General features: G+C 38.6%; 1 protein-coding gene across 4 annotated transcripts in view; it reads right to left on the reverse strand.

Moving 5' to 3' along the window:
- Positions 1–758: 758 nt before the first annotated feature.
- The window catches only part of TNC (tenascin C), a 167170-nt gene continuing 154151 nt past the window's right edge, over positions 759–13777 (reverse strand). For all 4 annotated transcript variants that reach the window (XM_069748551.1, XM_069748549.1, XM_069748548.1 and 1 more), the window contains 3 exons: positions 9482–9643; positions 8498–8661; positions 759–6010 (listed from right to left, as the gene is read on the reverse strand). In XM_069748551.1, the coding sequence (XP_069604652.1) occupies positions 5900–6010; positions 8498–8661; positions 9482–9643 (437 nt within the window). In that variant the 3' untranslated portion in view covers positions 759–5899. The remainder of the gene's footprint in view (positions 6011–8497; positions 8662–9481; positions 9644–13777) is intronic.

A 13777-nucleotide genomic window follows, 5' to 3' on the forward strand; every position in this document is an offset into this window, starting at 1 on the left:
ATCTGTGAAAAAAAATGGATGCCACATGTACTGTACTGCAAACATGGACATGTGAAAGGGGTCTTGCAGTGGCATGTAAAAGTTTGGACACCCCTGCTCAAAATTATTGTTATTATGAATAGTAAAGCAAATTGATGATGAAATGATCTCTAAAAGGCCTAAAGTTACAGATGACGCATTTCCTATGAATTTTAGGCAAAAAAAAAATACTTATTAGTTTTTTTTTACATTTTAAAAATTACAAGGAAAATGGGCCGAAGTTTAGTCACCCTTGGAGATTTGTGTGCTCAGTTACCTTTGACCAAGGTTTCAGACCTTAATTAGCCTGTTAGGGTTATGGCTTGTTCACTATCATCGTTAGGAAAGGCAGATGATGAAAATTTCCCAGCTTTATAAAACCAAGCCTTCTAACCTTGTGCCAAGAATCAGCAGCCATGAGGTCTTCTAAGCTGCTGTTCGTGGTTGTCCTGATGAAGAAGTTAAATGTTTTGAAACGCGTTGACGAATAAACCACCACTGGATTGGCATTCTCCATTCTTTCACGACAGTGCAGAACTGTCCCTCTTTTCGCTGCCTAGAGCTCTGAATATGGTGGAGGCCCACAAAGCAGGAGAAGGTTATAAGAAGATAGCAAAGCATTTTCAAGGCCCGGTAGCAGCTACCATAGCTCGTACAATGTTTGTAAGACCCCCTGTCCGCGCCTATATTTGATCCCATACTATATTGCATTTCACTTGAAATAAAAGACAAACTACAGATTTAATGTACAATCTTTTTTTAATTTTTTTATTTTCTTAATTAAAGGTTACGGTACATAATGCAGAGAGATACTTTGTTCCCTCCCGAAAAATTTTACCTAATAATTGGCACCATCTGGATGGCACATGGCCGCTCAATTGAACATTTTGTAACAGTGAAGGAGTTTGCACAGCATCATTACTCAAAGGCAGTCAGGCTTCCACGGCCTGAAAAGAGTTAAACATTGTATATTTGACGTTGTGTCGACATGTACACCAATATATTATTCAACCAATTTGTATAAAATTACTCAGATATATATATAAAAAAAACATAGCATGCTGTCACGCAATCCTGCTGCGGAGAGAAACAATAGAGTCCTTAGTATTTGTCGGTTCTTGTGCTTGACGGAAGTATTGCCCTTGTAACATATCTATACATACAGTACAAAAACATCAACTCAGTTAACAGTCACTGATTTTTTTTGTTATAATTTTTTTATTTAATAAAATGTTTTGAAGACCACTTATTTTTGCCTCTTTTGGATATCCTGCTGAGTGAAAGGCCTTTTTATTCTTGAAACTGACAATGGTCTACAGTAGAGTTGGTGTAAATTGATTCGTAGGACCTGGTCCATCGGCCACAGATTTACAAGCTCCACGAGAACTGCCCCTAATCTGGTGGCATCTGCCGCTCTTCTTTTGATTAGCCGACCGGGGATGACATCACACGTGTGTCACACCGCAATAATGGTATCTTGACAGCTGGCTAATCAAGAGGAGAGATGTGGATGCTATCAGGCAGGAGGCAGTTCTCAGCAATCCCAACCAGTGGCCACTGATTACTGATCTGGCTGATGGACCAGGTCCTGTGAATCGAATCTCAACAACATTAGTTGAACTATAATGAGCTGGAAAGTGCTGGTAGAAAACTTTGACACTACTTTAGATGGTCAGAGCATGGACTAGCCATGACCAATGGAGGACGTGCCCACAGAAGTTAAATAAGATGGGTGGACATCATTGTTATAGCAAACAGAGGTCAAGATATCTACCTAAGTCAAACCCTAGTTCAGTTGATATTGCTTAGCCATATTGGGCCACAGTCATATGTGCTATTGTATTGGAACGTGGCCTTTGTACGGGCAATTGTAAGGAAACCTCTTATTGTTGACCGCGATCCTTCGATAATCGTTCAGAAAGTTTGTGTTGTATTCATCGTTGTGAGGTAGCAGGTGTCTCTCCAACTGATGGCGTTGACAAGGCTTCTTCCCATCTGGCCATCCTAAATACTTTTAATGTAAAAGGATGCATATTGTCATCTTTTGAAATAAGGTGAAGATATAGTATCAAGGCAATACCAAATTTGCTAGTTAACACTAGAAGTCCCAGAAATTTTGCGCTTGAAAGGTCCCAAAGGTAGAAATGTTAAATGACCCCTCTCTGGGACTTCTAGTGTTAACAAGAAGCGACAATTCACAATTATAGGCTGTGCTACCAAAATAAAGATCCTTGATCTAAAGATATAATGAGCATTTTTTTCTATCCAACGACGCATTTCGATGCCGGTCTGGCGTCGTTAGTAAGTGCAAAGACCATTTGTGCTTTACACTTGATAAAAATGCCAATCCGGTATCGAAACGTGTTGTGGAATAAAATCCACTCAGTCATTAAATCTCTGGATCAAGGATCTTTATTTCGGTAGCGTAGGTTACAACCGTGAATTTTCTTGTCCAGCATCCTGGTGGAGTTCATCCCCCAGCCACCGATATTGAGCTTTTATAGGAGTTTTGACTACAGAGCTTGCAAAGGTGAGCATAATACCTGGATATATTTTATGTTCATATAAGGGTATCACCCTATGGACTGGTTCACTCTTTTTGTCGGATCAGGCACAACTCTTGGACAAAAGTGGCACTGTTTCTGCAAAGAACAGATCCTTTCTCTAAGCTCAGGCATCCTATTAAAATTACATATTGGGCTGAAGAAAAAAAGAATTATTGTCCTTTGTTTTCCAAAAATGTCCAATATGATAGCACATAAATCTCAAGCAGTTTTCCAGAGTTTAACTTTTTCAAATATTGACTTTACAACTTAACAAAAAGTAATTGCATTAAATTACACACATTATTGATATTGACAATGCATTTACTTTGTTTTGTATTATTTTAATGATAAAATTCTCTATTTTGTACTGTGTGTACAGTCCATGGCTGATGACAACATATCTCTGCCAAAGTAGCAGAAGTTATATGAAACAAATCACATTTTAATACATTCTTCATTTTTTAACATTAGGTCGTGAAACAAAAAAAGTTATGTTTTTCTATTCAAGCACCTAGATTAAAAACATTTAAGGAACGCTAAAGGCAAATAAACAAAATTTGCATTATATCTCTTCTTTTGTGCCATCAAATGTTGCCTTTGTTTTAGTAATTTTCTATTACACTTTGCATTTTTTAAATTTTTTTTGTATGGAGATCTTAAATATTTAGGGTTTTGCATTATTTGTTCTTCTAGAAAAATCTGATATGAAAATAACAAATTGAAAGCAATCTTATTAGACGTTTTTTATTTTATTTTATTTTTTATGTGTGGGGAATTTTTTTCAGTTTTTTTTTTCATTTTAGGCTTGGTTCAGATTGCTATATTTTACATATTTTACAAATCAAGTGAATATAGGCTTAGGCGGCAAGTTCAAGTCTGTATAGACAAGCAGTGAATCCAAGCATTGAGGACAATTTATGGACCGCAAAATACGGCTATTTAAATCTAGCCTTAGAGGTCAATTTTGCACATTTTCCATGTGCCAAGAATTAATGTTATTGGTTTTTCCCACTCGCAAAAAAAAATGAGTAAGTGAAATGTGCAAGTACACCATAGGCATATTTTCTCTGTGGATTGACTGGGCACTATCATATTTGGAAAGGATTGGAAAGTGATGAATATTGGGCTTGGATTCCATGCAAAAATCTAAAAACTATGGTTCAAGTTTTAATTTAAGCATAATTAACATTGTCACTAGTACAATAAATGGCACTTGGTATTTGGTAGGTCAGAGGACCTGCTACCTACTGTATTAAAGAACTTTACCAACAGTAGGGAAATATATCTACAAACTTTTGCAAAATAGATATATAAACTGAATCCACATAGTTTAAAGAATAACCAAACTTTTAATTATTTTTTTTAAAGAATTTTTTCCAACATGGAAAGTTATAAAACTTTGTAATCACTTTAGTATTATTATATTTGTCTTTTTCCTGTAAAAATTCAAGTAAGTGGCTTCCAAACCCCTACCTATCCCCAATCTCCCCGTTTCAGCTGCAGTGATATCAAAACATACTCACTTGGAGTACAGCTGATGGCAGTGATGGGTCAGCTTGGACCATGTATCTTATTAACTCTCGGGACAGTCTGCTGAAAGAGATAGATCTGATAGGCATAGCACTTAGAGTAGGAGACAGGTGCTGAGCCATCACTGCCATCAACTGTACTCCAAATCTGTTATATTAATGCAGATGGATGCAGGAAAATAGACTGGGCAAAATCAGAGGATTGGAGGCCACTTAAAATAATTTCCACTGCAATTAGCTGTACTCCAAATAATGACTCTATTATAACAATGCAGCTGAACGCAGGGCAAACAGACTGAAGAAAAGCCGTGGATTGAAGGCCACTTAAAGTGATTTGCAAAAGTTTCATATTTGTCCATGCTGCATGAAATTATTACAAAACTAAATTTCTAGTCCTCTTCCTCTCTGGAGAGACAATAGGTATATTTCCCAGAGGAGCATTGCGGCTTAAAAGTCTCCTCATCTCAGCATGCTTGACACGCCACTCTCCGCAAGGAGAAACATTACCCCTTGGATCCCAATCAGAAGCCTCTCACCCAGCCAAATCACATCTCACACTTTACACTGATGAGGGGCAGTACCCTGAAACACAGTGTCTGCAAATTGATATTTTGGCTTTTATCCTAAGTCATGTGACAAGGTTCGTTAAAGGGTCGATATTGACTTTTAGGATTCTTAGACTTCTTCCTAAAGGTGGCATTAGAGTTCTAGCCCTCTTTCGCTCTTAAGAGACAATTTACAATAAAACTGCAAGTTTAGTTACTTTTTAAAGGTGGTGTAGAGCCCATTTCTTCTGCCGGATCTAGTGATATCGATGCAAGTGTCCTATGTCCGAGCAAGTATCATAAGCACATTCACAGGCAAAATACTTACTTTCCTTGTCATCTGCCCGGCCATCTGCATCTTAATATATATTATTACATTTATAGATAGTAGCATCAGGACATCTACTTAATCCTCGCAGCTGCTACTTTGTTCAATTTTCTTAAAATTTATGGAAAAGGACGGGTCATTCTCCGGTTCAAAATGGCCGTCAAACCTCTTAAACCTGCTCTTAAACGAGTTGCACAGGATTACAAATACATGTCTCCTTTCTTTTAGAAACAGTGCCACATCTCTCAACGGTTTGTGTCCTTTATTGCAAATGAATGAGGCTGGTTCCAATACCACTCAAAACCTGTAATTAGTTGTGGCACTGTTTCTGAAAAAAAAAAAGAATAAAAACATTCACTGTTTTCTAATCCTGCTCAAACTCTTTAAAATGCCATACTAATCATCATCAGGGGCCTAGTTCAAATCAATTACCAAAAGTTTCTAGTATTGACTTTATTACTTTTTTCAGACGACAGTTTTCTTCCAAAAATGATGTCAAGTGTTTTTTTTTGTCTTGATACATTTTGTAACGTCATGTATTATTTTAATATAAAAGCCGCCAAACCCACCAAATAAAACAATTCACTTATGACAAAATATTAAACAATAGCTTTTTGTTCCATTTATGACAATTTCTAAACCTACCACAGTACACTTCATTTTTTTCATTGTTCCTGTGAATGTTCGATCCCTCTTTTCCCTTTCCTTATCATTAGAGGGGGATGCTTAGTTGCATCACAAAGTCTTTGGTGTTGTTTTGGGCCACTAAACACCTTGAAGCAATGACATAATTAAGACACTGCGGTATTTCTGTAAGACACTTCTTTTTGGGGGGTTTTATGGTAGAGGGCATAGACTGGTTGGTGTCATTCGCTATTGGAGTCAATCTTCCCACCTTTTCTTATATGGACTTTTATGGTAATATATTAGTCTTTATGATCTCTTTCTTCTTCCTTCAAGATTTCTGAAACTGACTGGTCTTATCTTCATTTCTGCATACTCAAGAGAGTGTTCGTGACCCTTCCAATGGAACCAATTGACTCCCTACAAAAATAAAGGACATGAGTTAGTATAACTACTACTGACAAACCATCCAGAGCATTTTTCTATAGAAGTTCAAGGTGGTGGCACGCAACGCAACACTGGAACATTGGTGGTCAAACTGTCCCACACATTTGCACAGATTATAGGAGACAGATTGTTGGACCCAACAAAAATGGTAAGTTATCTATAGGTATATGCTCCTTATTATCCATGGATCCATGGTAAAATGCAAAAATTTACTTATGCCCAAATTGCTCAAAAATTTTCATTAGAACTTTGCAATCTGAATGCTTGTTACAGATGAAAATAAACATTTAGGCTTCATTTACACTTGCCGTGATTTTTGCGGCCCTTTTTTTGCTGGCTTTTTTGCGGGCCGTATTGCCGTCATTTTCACGGACTGCCACAAAAATGGGCTGCAAAAATCTTGTGGATCACTGTTTTTATGGTTTAGAATAGTAGGGAAAAAGTAGGGAAAAAAAACGGCATTCCGCACATACGTTCTTGATGGTGCACCGCAAAACAAGCTTCTGTTGTTTTTGCCGTGTCCGTAAGCCGTGAAAAATATTGAGCAGGCTCAATATTTTTTCACGGCCCTCACGGCCATACGGTGCTTCTACAAATTTTTGCGGCCTGTTTTTGCGGTTCCATAGAAATCTATTGGGGGCACAGAAACAGGCCACAAAAACACGGCAAGTGTAAAAGAAGCCTTATACTCACCTTACATGTTGGCCCCATTCCAGCGGTGTCGGAACTCGCATTCTCAGGGCTCTTGTGCAGTTTTTACGACACATGAGTCCTGCGCCCAATCAACACTGGCGTCACTGTCCCCACTTTTGGACGTACTGAGCAGCAACAGGAAGTCAGGGTTGCTGCTGCGCTCTGACTTCCTCTGATGTTCGATATGTCCAAAGGCGTGGACAATGACACTAATGCTGATTAAGCGGAGGGCTCATGTATGATAACAACTGCATGTGAATCCCGGGAGCATGACTGCAGACACTGATGCAACGGTGCCGATGCCGGATGTGAGTATAAGTGCTTTAATTTATCAACGCAAAACATTCAGATGGAGAAGCTGTTGTCCTAGTAGTGGACAACCCAAACTCTACGTGGACCAAAAACATTTGTTTTTTTCGGAAAACACATTGGTGGCCTAACGTGAGATTAATATGGATCTGCCCTTTGTGACCCAACAGATAACCAGAAAGAAGAGTCCCGTCTAAGTTTATGGAGGTACAGTGCGAAATCTGTGCCTGGTACAGAAGCATAACCTCATTCATATAAAGGTTCCGGGTCTCAGCCCCCCACCAATTACACCGATCACATACAAAGAATTGGTCATTAACATACAGTCCTTAAAAACGCTAAATTCTCATTGCATTTATAAGAGTTACCAAGTTCCTCAATTATTAAGACTAAGAGTTTATAAGGTTCACTTTCTATGTTCATAAATACCTCTTGTATCTAGAGATAAAAGAAAATATTGGAGTGGAATTCAATTCCACTCGAATGTTCCAAAAATCTAAATTTGCCAAAATTCTGTTCTGCACAGATCCAGCAAAATGCTAAGGAATCATCAAAAAGTTAAAAAAAGAAAAAAACAATACTCACCTTGCTTTCCACACTTCTATGGCCCCTTCACTTGTCACCATTATTGGTCCTCAAAGCATGTTCTTATCACCGCCACGCATGCAAAAAAATTTGCACATGATGTCACAGCACACACGGTGACGTCATGATAGCGTGACCTTCTGCCCACTTCTGCTGAACCATCCAGGACCTCATTAGAGCCAGAATTTCTGGCCTGGTGTGAAGAAGTCTGGAGGATTTCAGAGCAAACAGTGATAAGAAGATGTGAAGAGCACTGGTTGGGTGATGGTGAAGATTAGGGGCGGAGAGGTGAGTGGAAGTGGAGTCTAAGAATTTTTTAATCTTTTACATCTTATGTTTATTATTGTTCTCTGGACTTTGGAGAGACCAATGAATAAAATAAGAGACATTACATTCACTGAGAATAATTTCTCTGTGTATCGAAAAAATCCGGAAGAGGCCAATTAAATTTTGCCTAATCTCTAGTTGGGTCCTGATTTGCAAGGTTTCCCACAGAGATGCCATGTGTTGGGAGTAGGGATTTACTTCTGAATGTTTAAGGATTCTCAGAGAGATCGGAGATGACTTAAAGGAAATATGTCCTCAATACAATAAATGTTTAATCGCTGCCCAGACTGTAGCTCATGTGAGCACTAGTCCAACCATGTGCCAAGGGTGAGGTCAGCTTTCTGAGCCCTGCTTCATCTAAAAACTCTGATTGTATCACAACTGCGGCACTTAGTGAACATAGTGATACCTCGCTGGAATCAGGGTCTCTTTTTCTACATTATGCTACCCTCAGAAGAGGAAGCCAAAACCTGGTGATAGATTCCCTTTAAGGAACTATAATATCAGTAATGGTGGAAAATCAAATAGTAAAAACCTTATGCTTACCTGGCTGTGGCTTTTGTCACCATATCTACCCATAAGGTTGACTCTGTGACAATTCTTGTACCAGAAAGCTCCTTTATAAGACAGAGCACAGTTGGTGATGGCAGAGTCATTGTCCTTGTCATATGTGGAAAATGGACGTCCATTGTGATAAGTCATTGAATCTCCTAGAAGTCAGAAAACCGCAGTATGTCAATATCACTGATAGTCTATGCACAATATGCCATAACTGTCCACATACATGAGTATAGCAAGTATACTGTATGTTCAGTCAACTTAACCTCATTGGATAGATTGTGGGCTAAAGCAAATAGGCAATCTGCAAATCGCCCTTCCAAAAATCAAGGGTTTTTGTCTCTCCGCTCTTGCTCTCCTGTCTGTCAAACTACAAACAGGCATAACAGAGAGATAAACTTTCAATTGAAGACAGGTAAACCATGAGCTGGGAAGTGAGTGGAAGTTCTAGTACTTATAGTGCTGGAAGAATGCAGTTAAAAAGGCACCGCCCACTAAACAGATAGAATCTTACAAGACTTGAGAATTGAGACTGATCTTGCACATTTTAGACTGGTTCGAAAGCAGTTTTACCTTTAATTCTAGGATAAGGGCAGCATTTCGACAGGTTTTGTGTGAAAAGGCAGGTACTCTTTTAATTATACACACATTGATCATTTATTTGAAAGATGACAGCTTAATCAATTTGCTATTCCCTCCACGTCCACATTTAACAATATCATCCTAATGGTAATTAAGGAGGTAATTAAATATCTAATTACAGTAGGTAAGGTATAAGCGTGTAGAAGCTCAGCCTAAATAATGAATAAATATGATTAATTGCGAAACCAAACTAAAACACGTACATCGGCACGGCCATTATATGCAGCGGCGTAAAATGTGCGGTAGAGATAATGACGATAATGACTGTATAAAATGTTATATAGACTTGGAAAACAGAAAGTATTTCTGCTCCGTTTGATAAAGACCTACCTGCCGTCCCGGAGTAGCCATCAACCTTCAACCTGTACCGGCTCCGGGAGTCGCCAACTTCAAACTTGTCGTAAACAGCAAAGGCTGTTTCTCCCAGATCTCTAAGATCCACACGCAACTCATATTGCCCCTGGGATGTAATTTTGTGCAAGTTTTCCAGGCCTATGAACGACACATTTTTACATTAGTACCATGACGCAACACTTATACTCTAAAAGACACAATGAAGAAACACATCCGCCATTTCAAAGGGTTGTCCGGGATTATATCTCTCACACTTTTTATCTCCACTTTTTGTGACTTTTGTCTTGTCTGGTATTGCATCGTAATTCTAATGAAATAATTGGGTCTTACTTGCAATACCTAAGATGGCCAAGAGAGAGGCGCTGTTTATATGAAAACAAAGCAAAACATTTTTTCCTAATCCTGGAAAACAATTTTAATTTTAATTATTTTGCATCCTACGACAGCTTCCCTACTGTTATCAGCTGATTTCCCAAGGAAACTAAATTTAAGGGTTCTTTTTTACGCTGGTCAATAATTTTATCAAGCGACTTATTACTAGAGATGAGCGAATCAGTATGTAGGACCCTGATCCAAAAACAACATATTTGACCCATGGCCACCCACAAGGAGTCCCGGAGCCAAACAAAAACATACAGACTCCCTGCAAACATGCCAGAATTCATATATTATTGTTGTGGCATGACGCCTGCATGACATTGCATAGACCCTGCTAAAAAAAGAGGCACCAGGGATTTTGGCAGGTAGGAGGCGATTCTCTATTGGACCCGAGTCCTACACACTGATTCTTTTATTTCTACTTATTCCTATCATTTGCTTGCATGGTATTGATCCCCTGACAAATGAGCAAACGAGCTTGTTTGTTGGGCGATCATACCTTTTATGTGCCCTGATCGCATTTTTTACCTTCATACTGACAACATGCAATCTGTACGGGGACTGAATGACCATTATTGCTATTGCTTAAAGGCCTTCAGCTCGATTTCGAGCAATGGTGACTTGATTGGTGAACCCTCTGTAGGAAGTTCGATCTTGTGCAAGCCTAGATAGGTCCACCAGGGTCTTCTCCACCATTATCTTAATAGTATCAACCCAATGGTTGTTGGTCTTCCCCTTCATCTTGTTTCATCTTTTCTTACGACCATGATGTCCTTCTCCACTGCTTGCTCTCTTCGTATGATGTGTCCAAAGTAGACAAGACACTGGGTTGCTGGTCTTCCTCTTCACCATTTTTCTTCTATTCTTCCGACCATGATACCCTTCTCCAGAGATTTCTCTCTTCATATAGTGTGTCAAAAGTAGGCAAGTCATAGCATGGTGATCCTTGCTTCGAGTGACATGTCTGACTTGATTTGTTTCAATTTTGATTTGTTTGTTCTTCTTACCATCCATGGTTTCGATTACATCCTTCTCCAGCACCACATTTCCAAGACATTGATTCGTCTTCAGCCTTGTTTCTTTATCGTCCTGGTTTCACATCAATATGTTACTATTGAAAAAAAACAGACTACTGTATGTAGAAGCCTTGTCTTGGCCACCAGTGAAATGTTCCTTGTTTTGAAGACCTCCTCCAGTGACTTCATTGGTGATTTGCCCATAGTTATTCTCCTATTTATTGACTTCCGTTGTCTTCGCTCAATGATCATATTATGGATTATTTGTCCCTATATAGTTTTCATCACCAATGTAAAAAAAAAACACAACCTTTCAACAAGAGCCAATTGACTTGTTACATTGTCAATCATGAAGGATGCATTTTATAATATGGAAATATGTTGGGATGACAGTTTTCATCACCTGGGACTTTTCAGGAACCATACAAGGACCAAGAAATCCGAGACAAATATGTCAATATCATACTCGCTTTTTCTTTTTTCCCCCTGTTAAACAGTTACTGGTTTAGAAAATTATTCTAATCTTAACCCATGAGCTTTGCTAATGATTTCTAAACTGTGTGTAAGGGCGTGTAATTCTTGTTTTTAGATGGCAAATTAGCTTTTATTTTGCTTTTTTTTTAAATAATTTGAACAGAATGAATCAATTTAACTGGATAATCTGGCATTATTACTGTTCTGTACGATAATGGCAGTGAAATAATGACTTGAGGGGGGGGTTTCTTCACAAAACAACATTTTCCGTTGCTGAAGTTAATTGCTTGTCTGATACTGTTCAACAAAATAACAGATTTCAAAAGTAGAAAAAAAATCCATACGAAACTAATCTGTTATTTTTGTGCTCGGTAACTATTATATAAAGCCGGAACCCCGTGGTTCAAATGTAAGTCTTTGTATTGTCGCCGGTCCTAAATTACTCTGTTGCGTGGATTTAAGTAGGTACAAAAGAGGACAAGGGGATTTTATAACATGTTTTTAAATATGTTTTATGTGTTTCAAAATGGAAATATTTTGAAATCGTGAAATAGGGAATTTAGAAGTTGTAGCTATAACAATTCTTCTGCAACAGCCACCGATGTAATACACAGATTGGCAGAGCGGGAGCAGCTAATACTTTAGATAAAAATAAAATAAAAACCGTCCCAACTGGGTTCACCTTGACGTGGTGAGATGGTTTTTACACTTTTTTTAAAATCAAAATCAGTCTTTACTAAATACGGTTATTTATATGCTCTATTGTTTTTTACTTACTTATAGCAGGGAATTTGTTCATTTTGGTTCTGTCTTAGGCTCTGTCTCTTTGATGGCCATCTTGAACATGCTCCTACACCTTGTATGTATACCAATGTATAGTCCAATTAATTTCTTTTGGTTTTGATTTAGGTTGTTGCACACAAGAATGTGACATCCCTTTCTTTGAGTTGGGTATCACATTTATATAGCTTCCTATTGCTGGATGTCCACCGTTGGGCCTCAGTTCTGCTCGGCCCTTGTTAACATTGAGGTTAATTCTGACTCTCCCAGCTGGGTACACCTTGGCGCTGATGAAATTACTTGTACACTTTTTACTGCCTTTTGCTTACTTAGAGCAGGATATTTGCTCATTTTGAATCCATCTTAGGCTTTGTCTGTTTGATGGCCAGTGGGATCATGCTCCTACACATTGAATGTATACCAACTTATACTCCAATTCATTTCTTTTGGTTTTGCTTTAGTTTTTTTGCCCACAGTGCATACAAGGTTGTGACCTCCCTTTATTTGAGGTGGGCATTACCTTTATAAAGCTTCCCATTACTGGGTGTCCACAGTTGGGCTCCAGTTCTGCTCGGCCCTTAGAAACATTGAGGTCCTTTCTGACCATACCGATTGGGTACACCTTGGCGCTGGTGAGATGACTTTTACACTTTATACCAACTTATACTCCAGTTCATTTCTTTTGGTTTTGCTTTAGTTTTTTTGCACTCAGTGCATACAAGGTTGTGACCTCCCTTTCTTTGAGGTGGGCATCACATTTTGTATAGCACCTCATTACTGGGTGTCCACAGTTGGGCCCCAGGTCTGCTCGGCCCTTAGTAACATTGAGATCCTTTCTGAAAATCCAGATTGCGTACACCTTGGCGCTGATGAGATGACTTTTGTGTTTTATACCAACTTATATTCCAGTTCATTTCTTTTGGCTTTGCTAATAATGTGTTGATTTTATTTCTAACAACCTGGGGTTCCTAAGATTGCCATATATAGAAAATGACTTTTTTGAAAGTCAACCTATTTATAATGGTATTACATAATTTTTGTAAAGGGAATCTGTCATCAGGATTTCACACCACAAACTACTTATATGTGCATATCGCTCTTTCAAAGATAAGTCCAGCAATAGCTTTACATGTCCAGTCCGTTCCTCCATTAATGAGAAATCTGTGTTTGTAATGATATGCAAATGAGGCTGAGAGGTTATGGTAGATGTGAAGCCTCTGTCACTCCAGCTCTACCCCCCCCCCCAGTGCTGCCACCTCCTGTTTAACTACAGGTTATTTTGCCTAAAGTCCCACAGCAAAGAGGCTGTCAGTCAAGCAGGAGGGGGCAGCATTCGTCAGGGAATAGAGCTGGAGTGATAGAGGCTTCAAATCTACAAAGTACAACAAAGATGAGACGTGTTTATCCGGCAGTAATTTAAAGATCTCAGCCATTCATCCTCGTCAAACAGAGCCTAATGAACCTGCAGGTCGGCAAGACATCAAGCAAATTGGATAAATTCCACTACACCATCCAGCGCTTCTTTAAAATAATAACTCCTTTATTTCATAACGATTTTATCTGTCTACCTGGATATTTATCATTATGAAATAAAGTAGTTACCATGTTAAAGAAATGCTGGATT

The sequence above is a fragment of the Ranitomeya imitator genome, chromosome 2 (genome assembly GCF_032444005.1).
Source record: "Ranitomeya imitator isolate aRanImi1 chromosome 2, aRanImi1.pri, whole genome shotgun sequence".
NCBI lineage: Eukaryota > Metazoa > Chordata > Amphibia > Anura > Dendrobatidae > Ranitomeya > Ranitomeya imitator.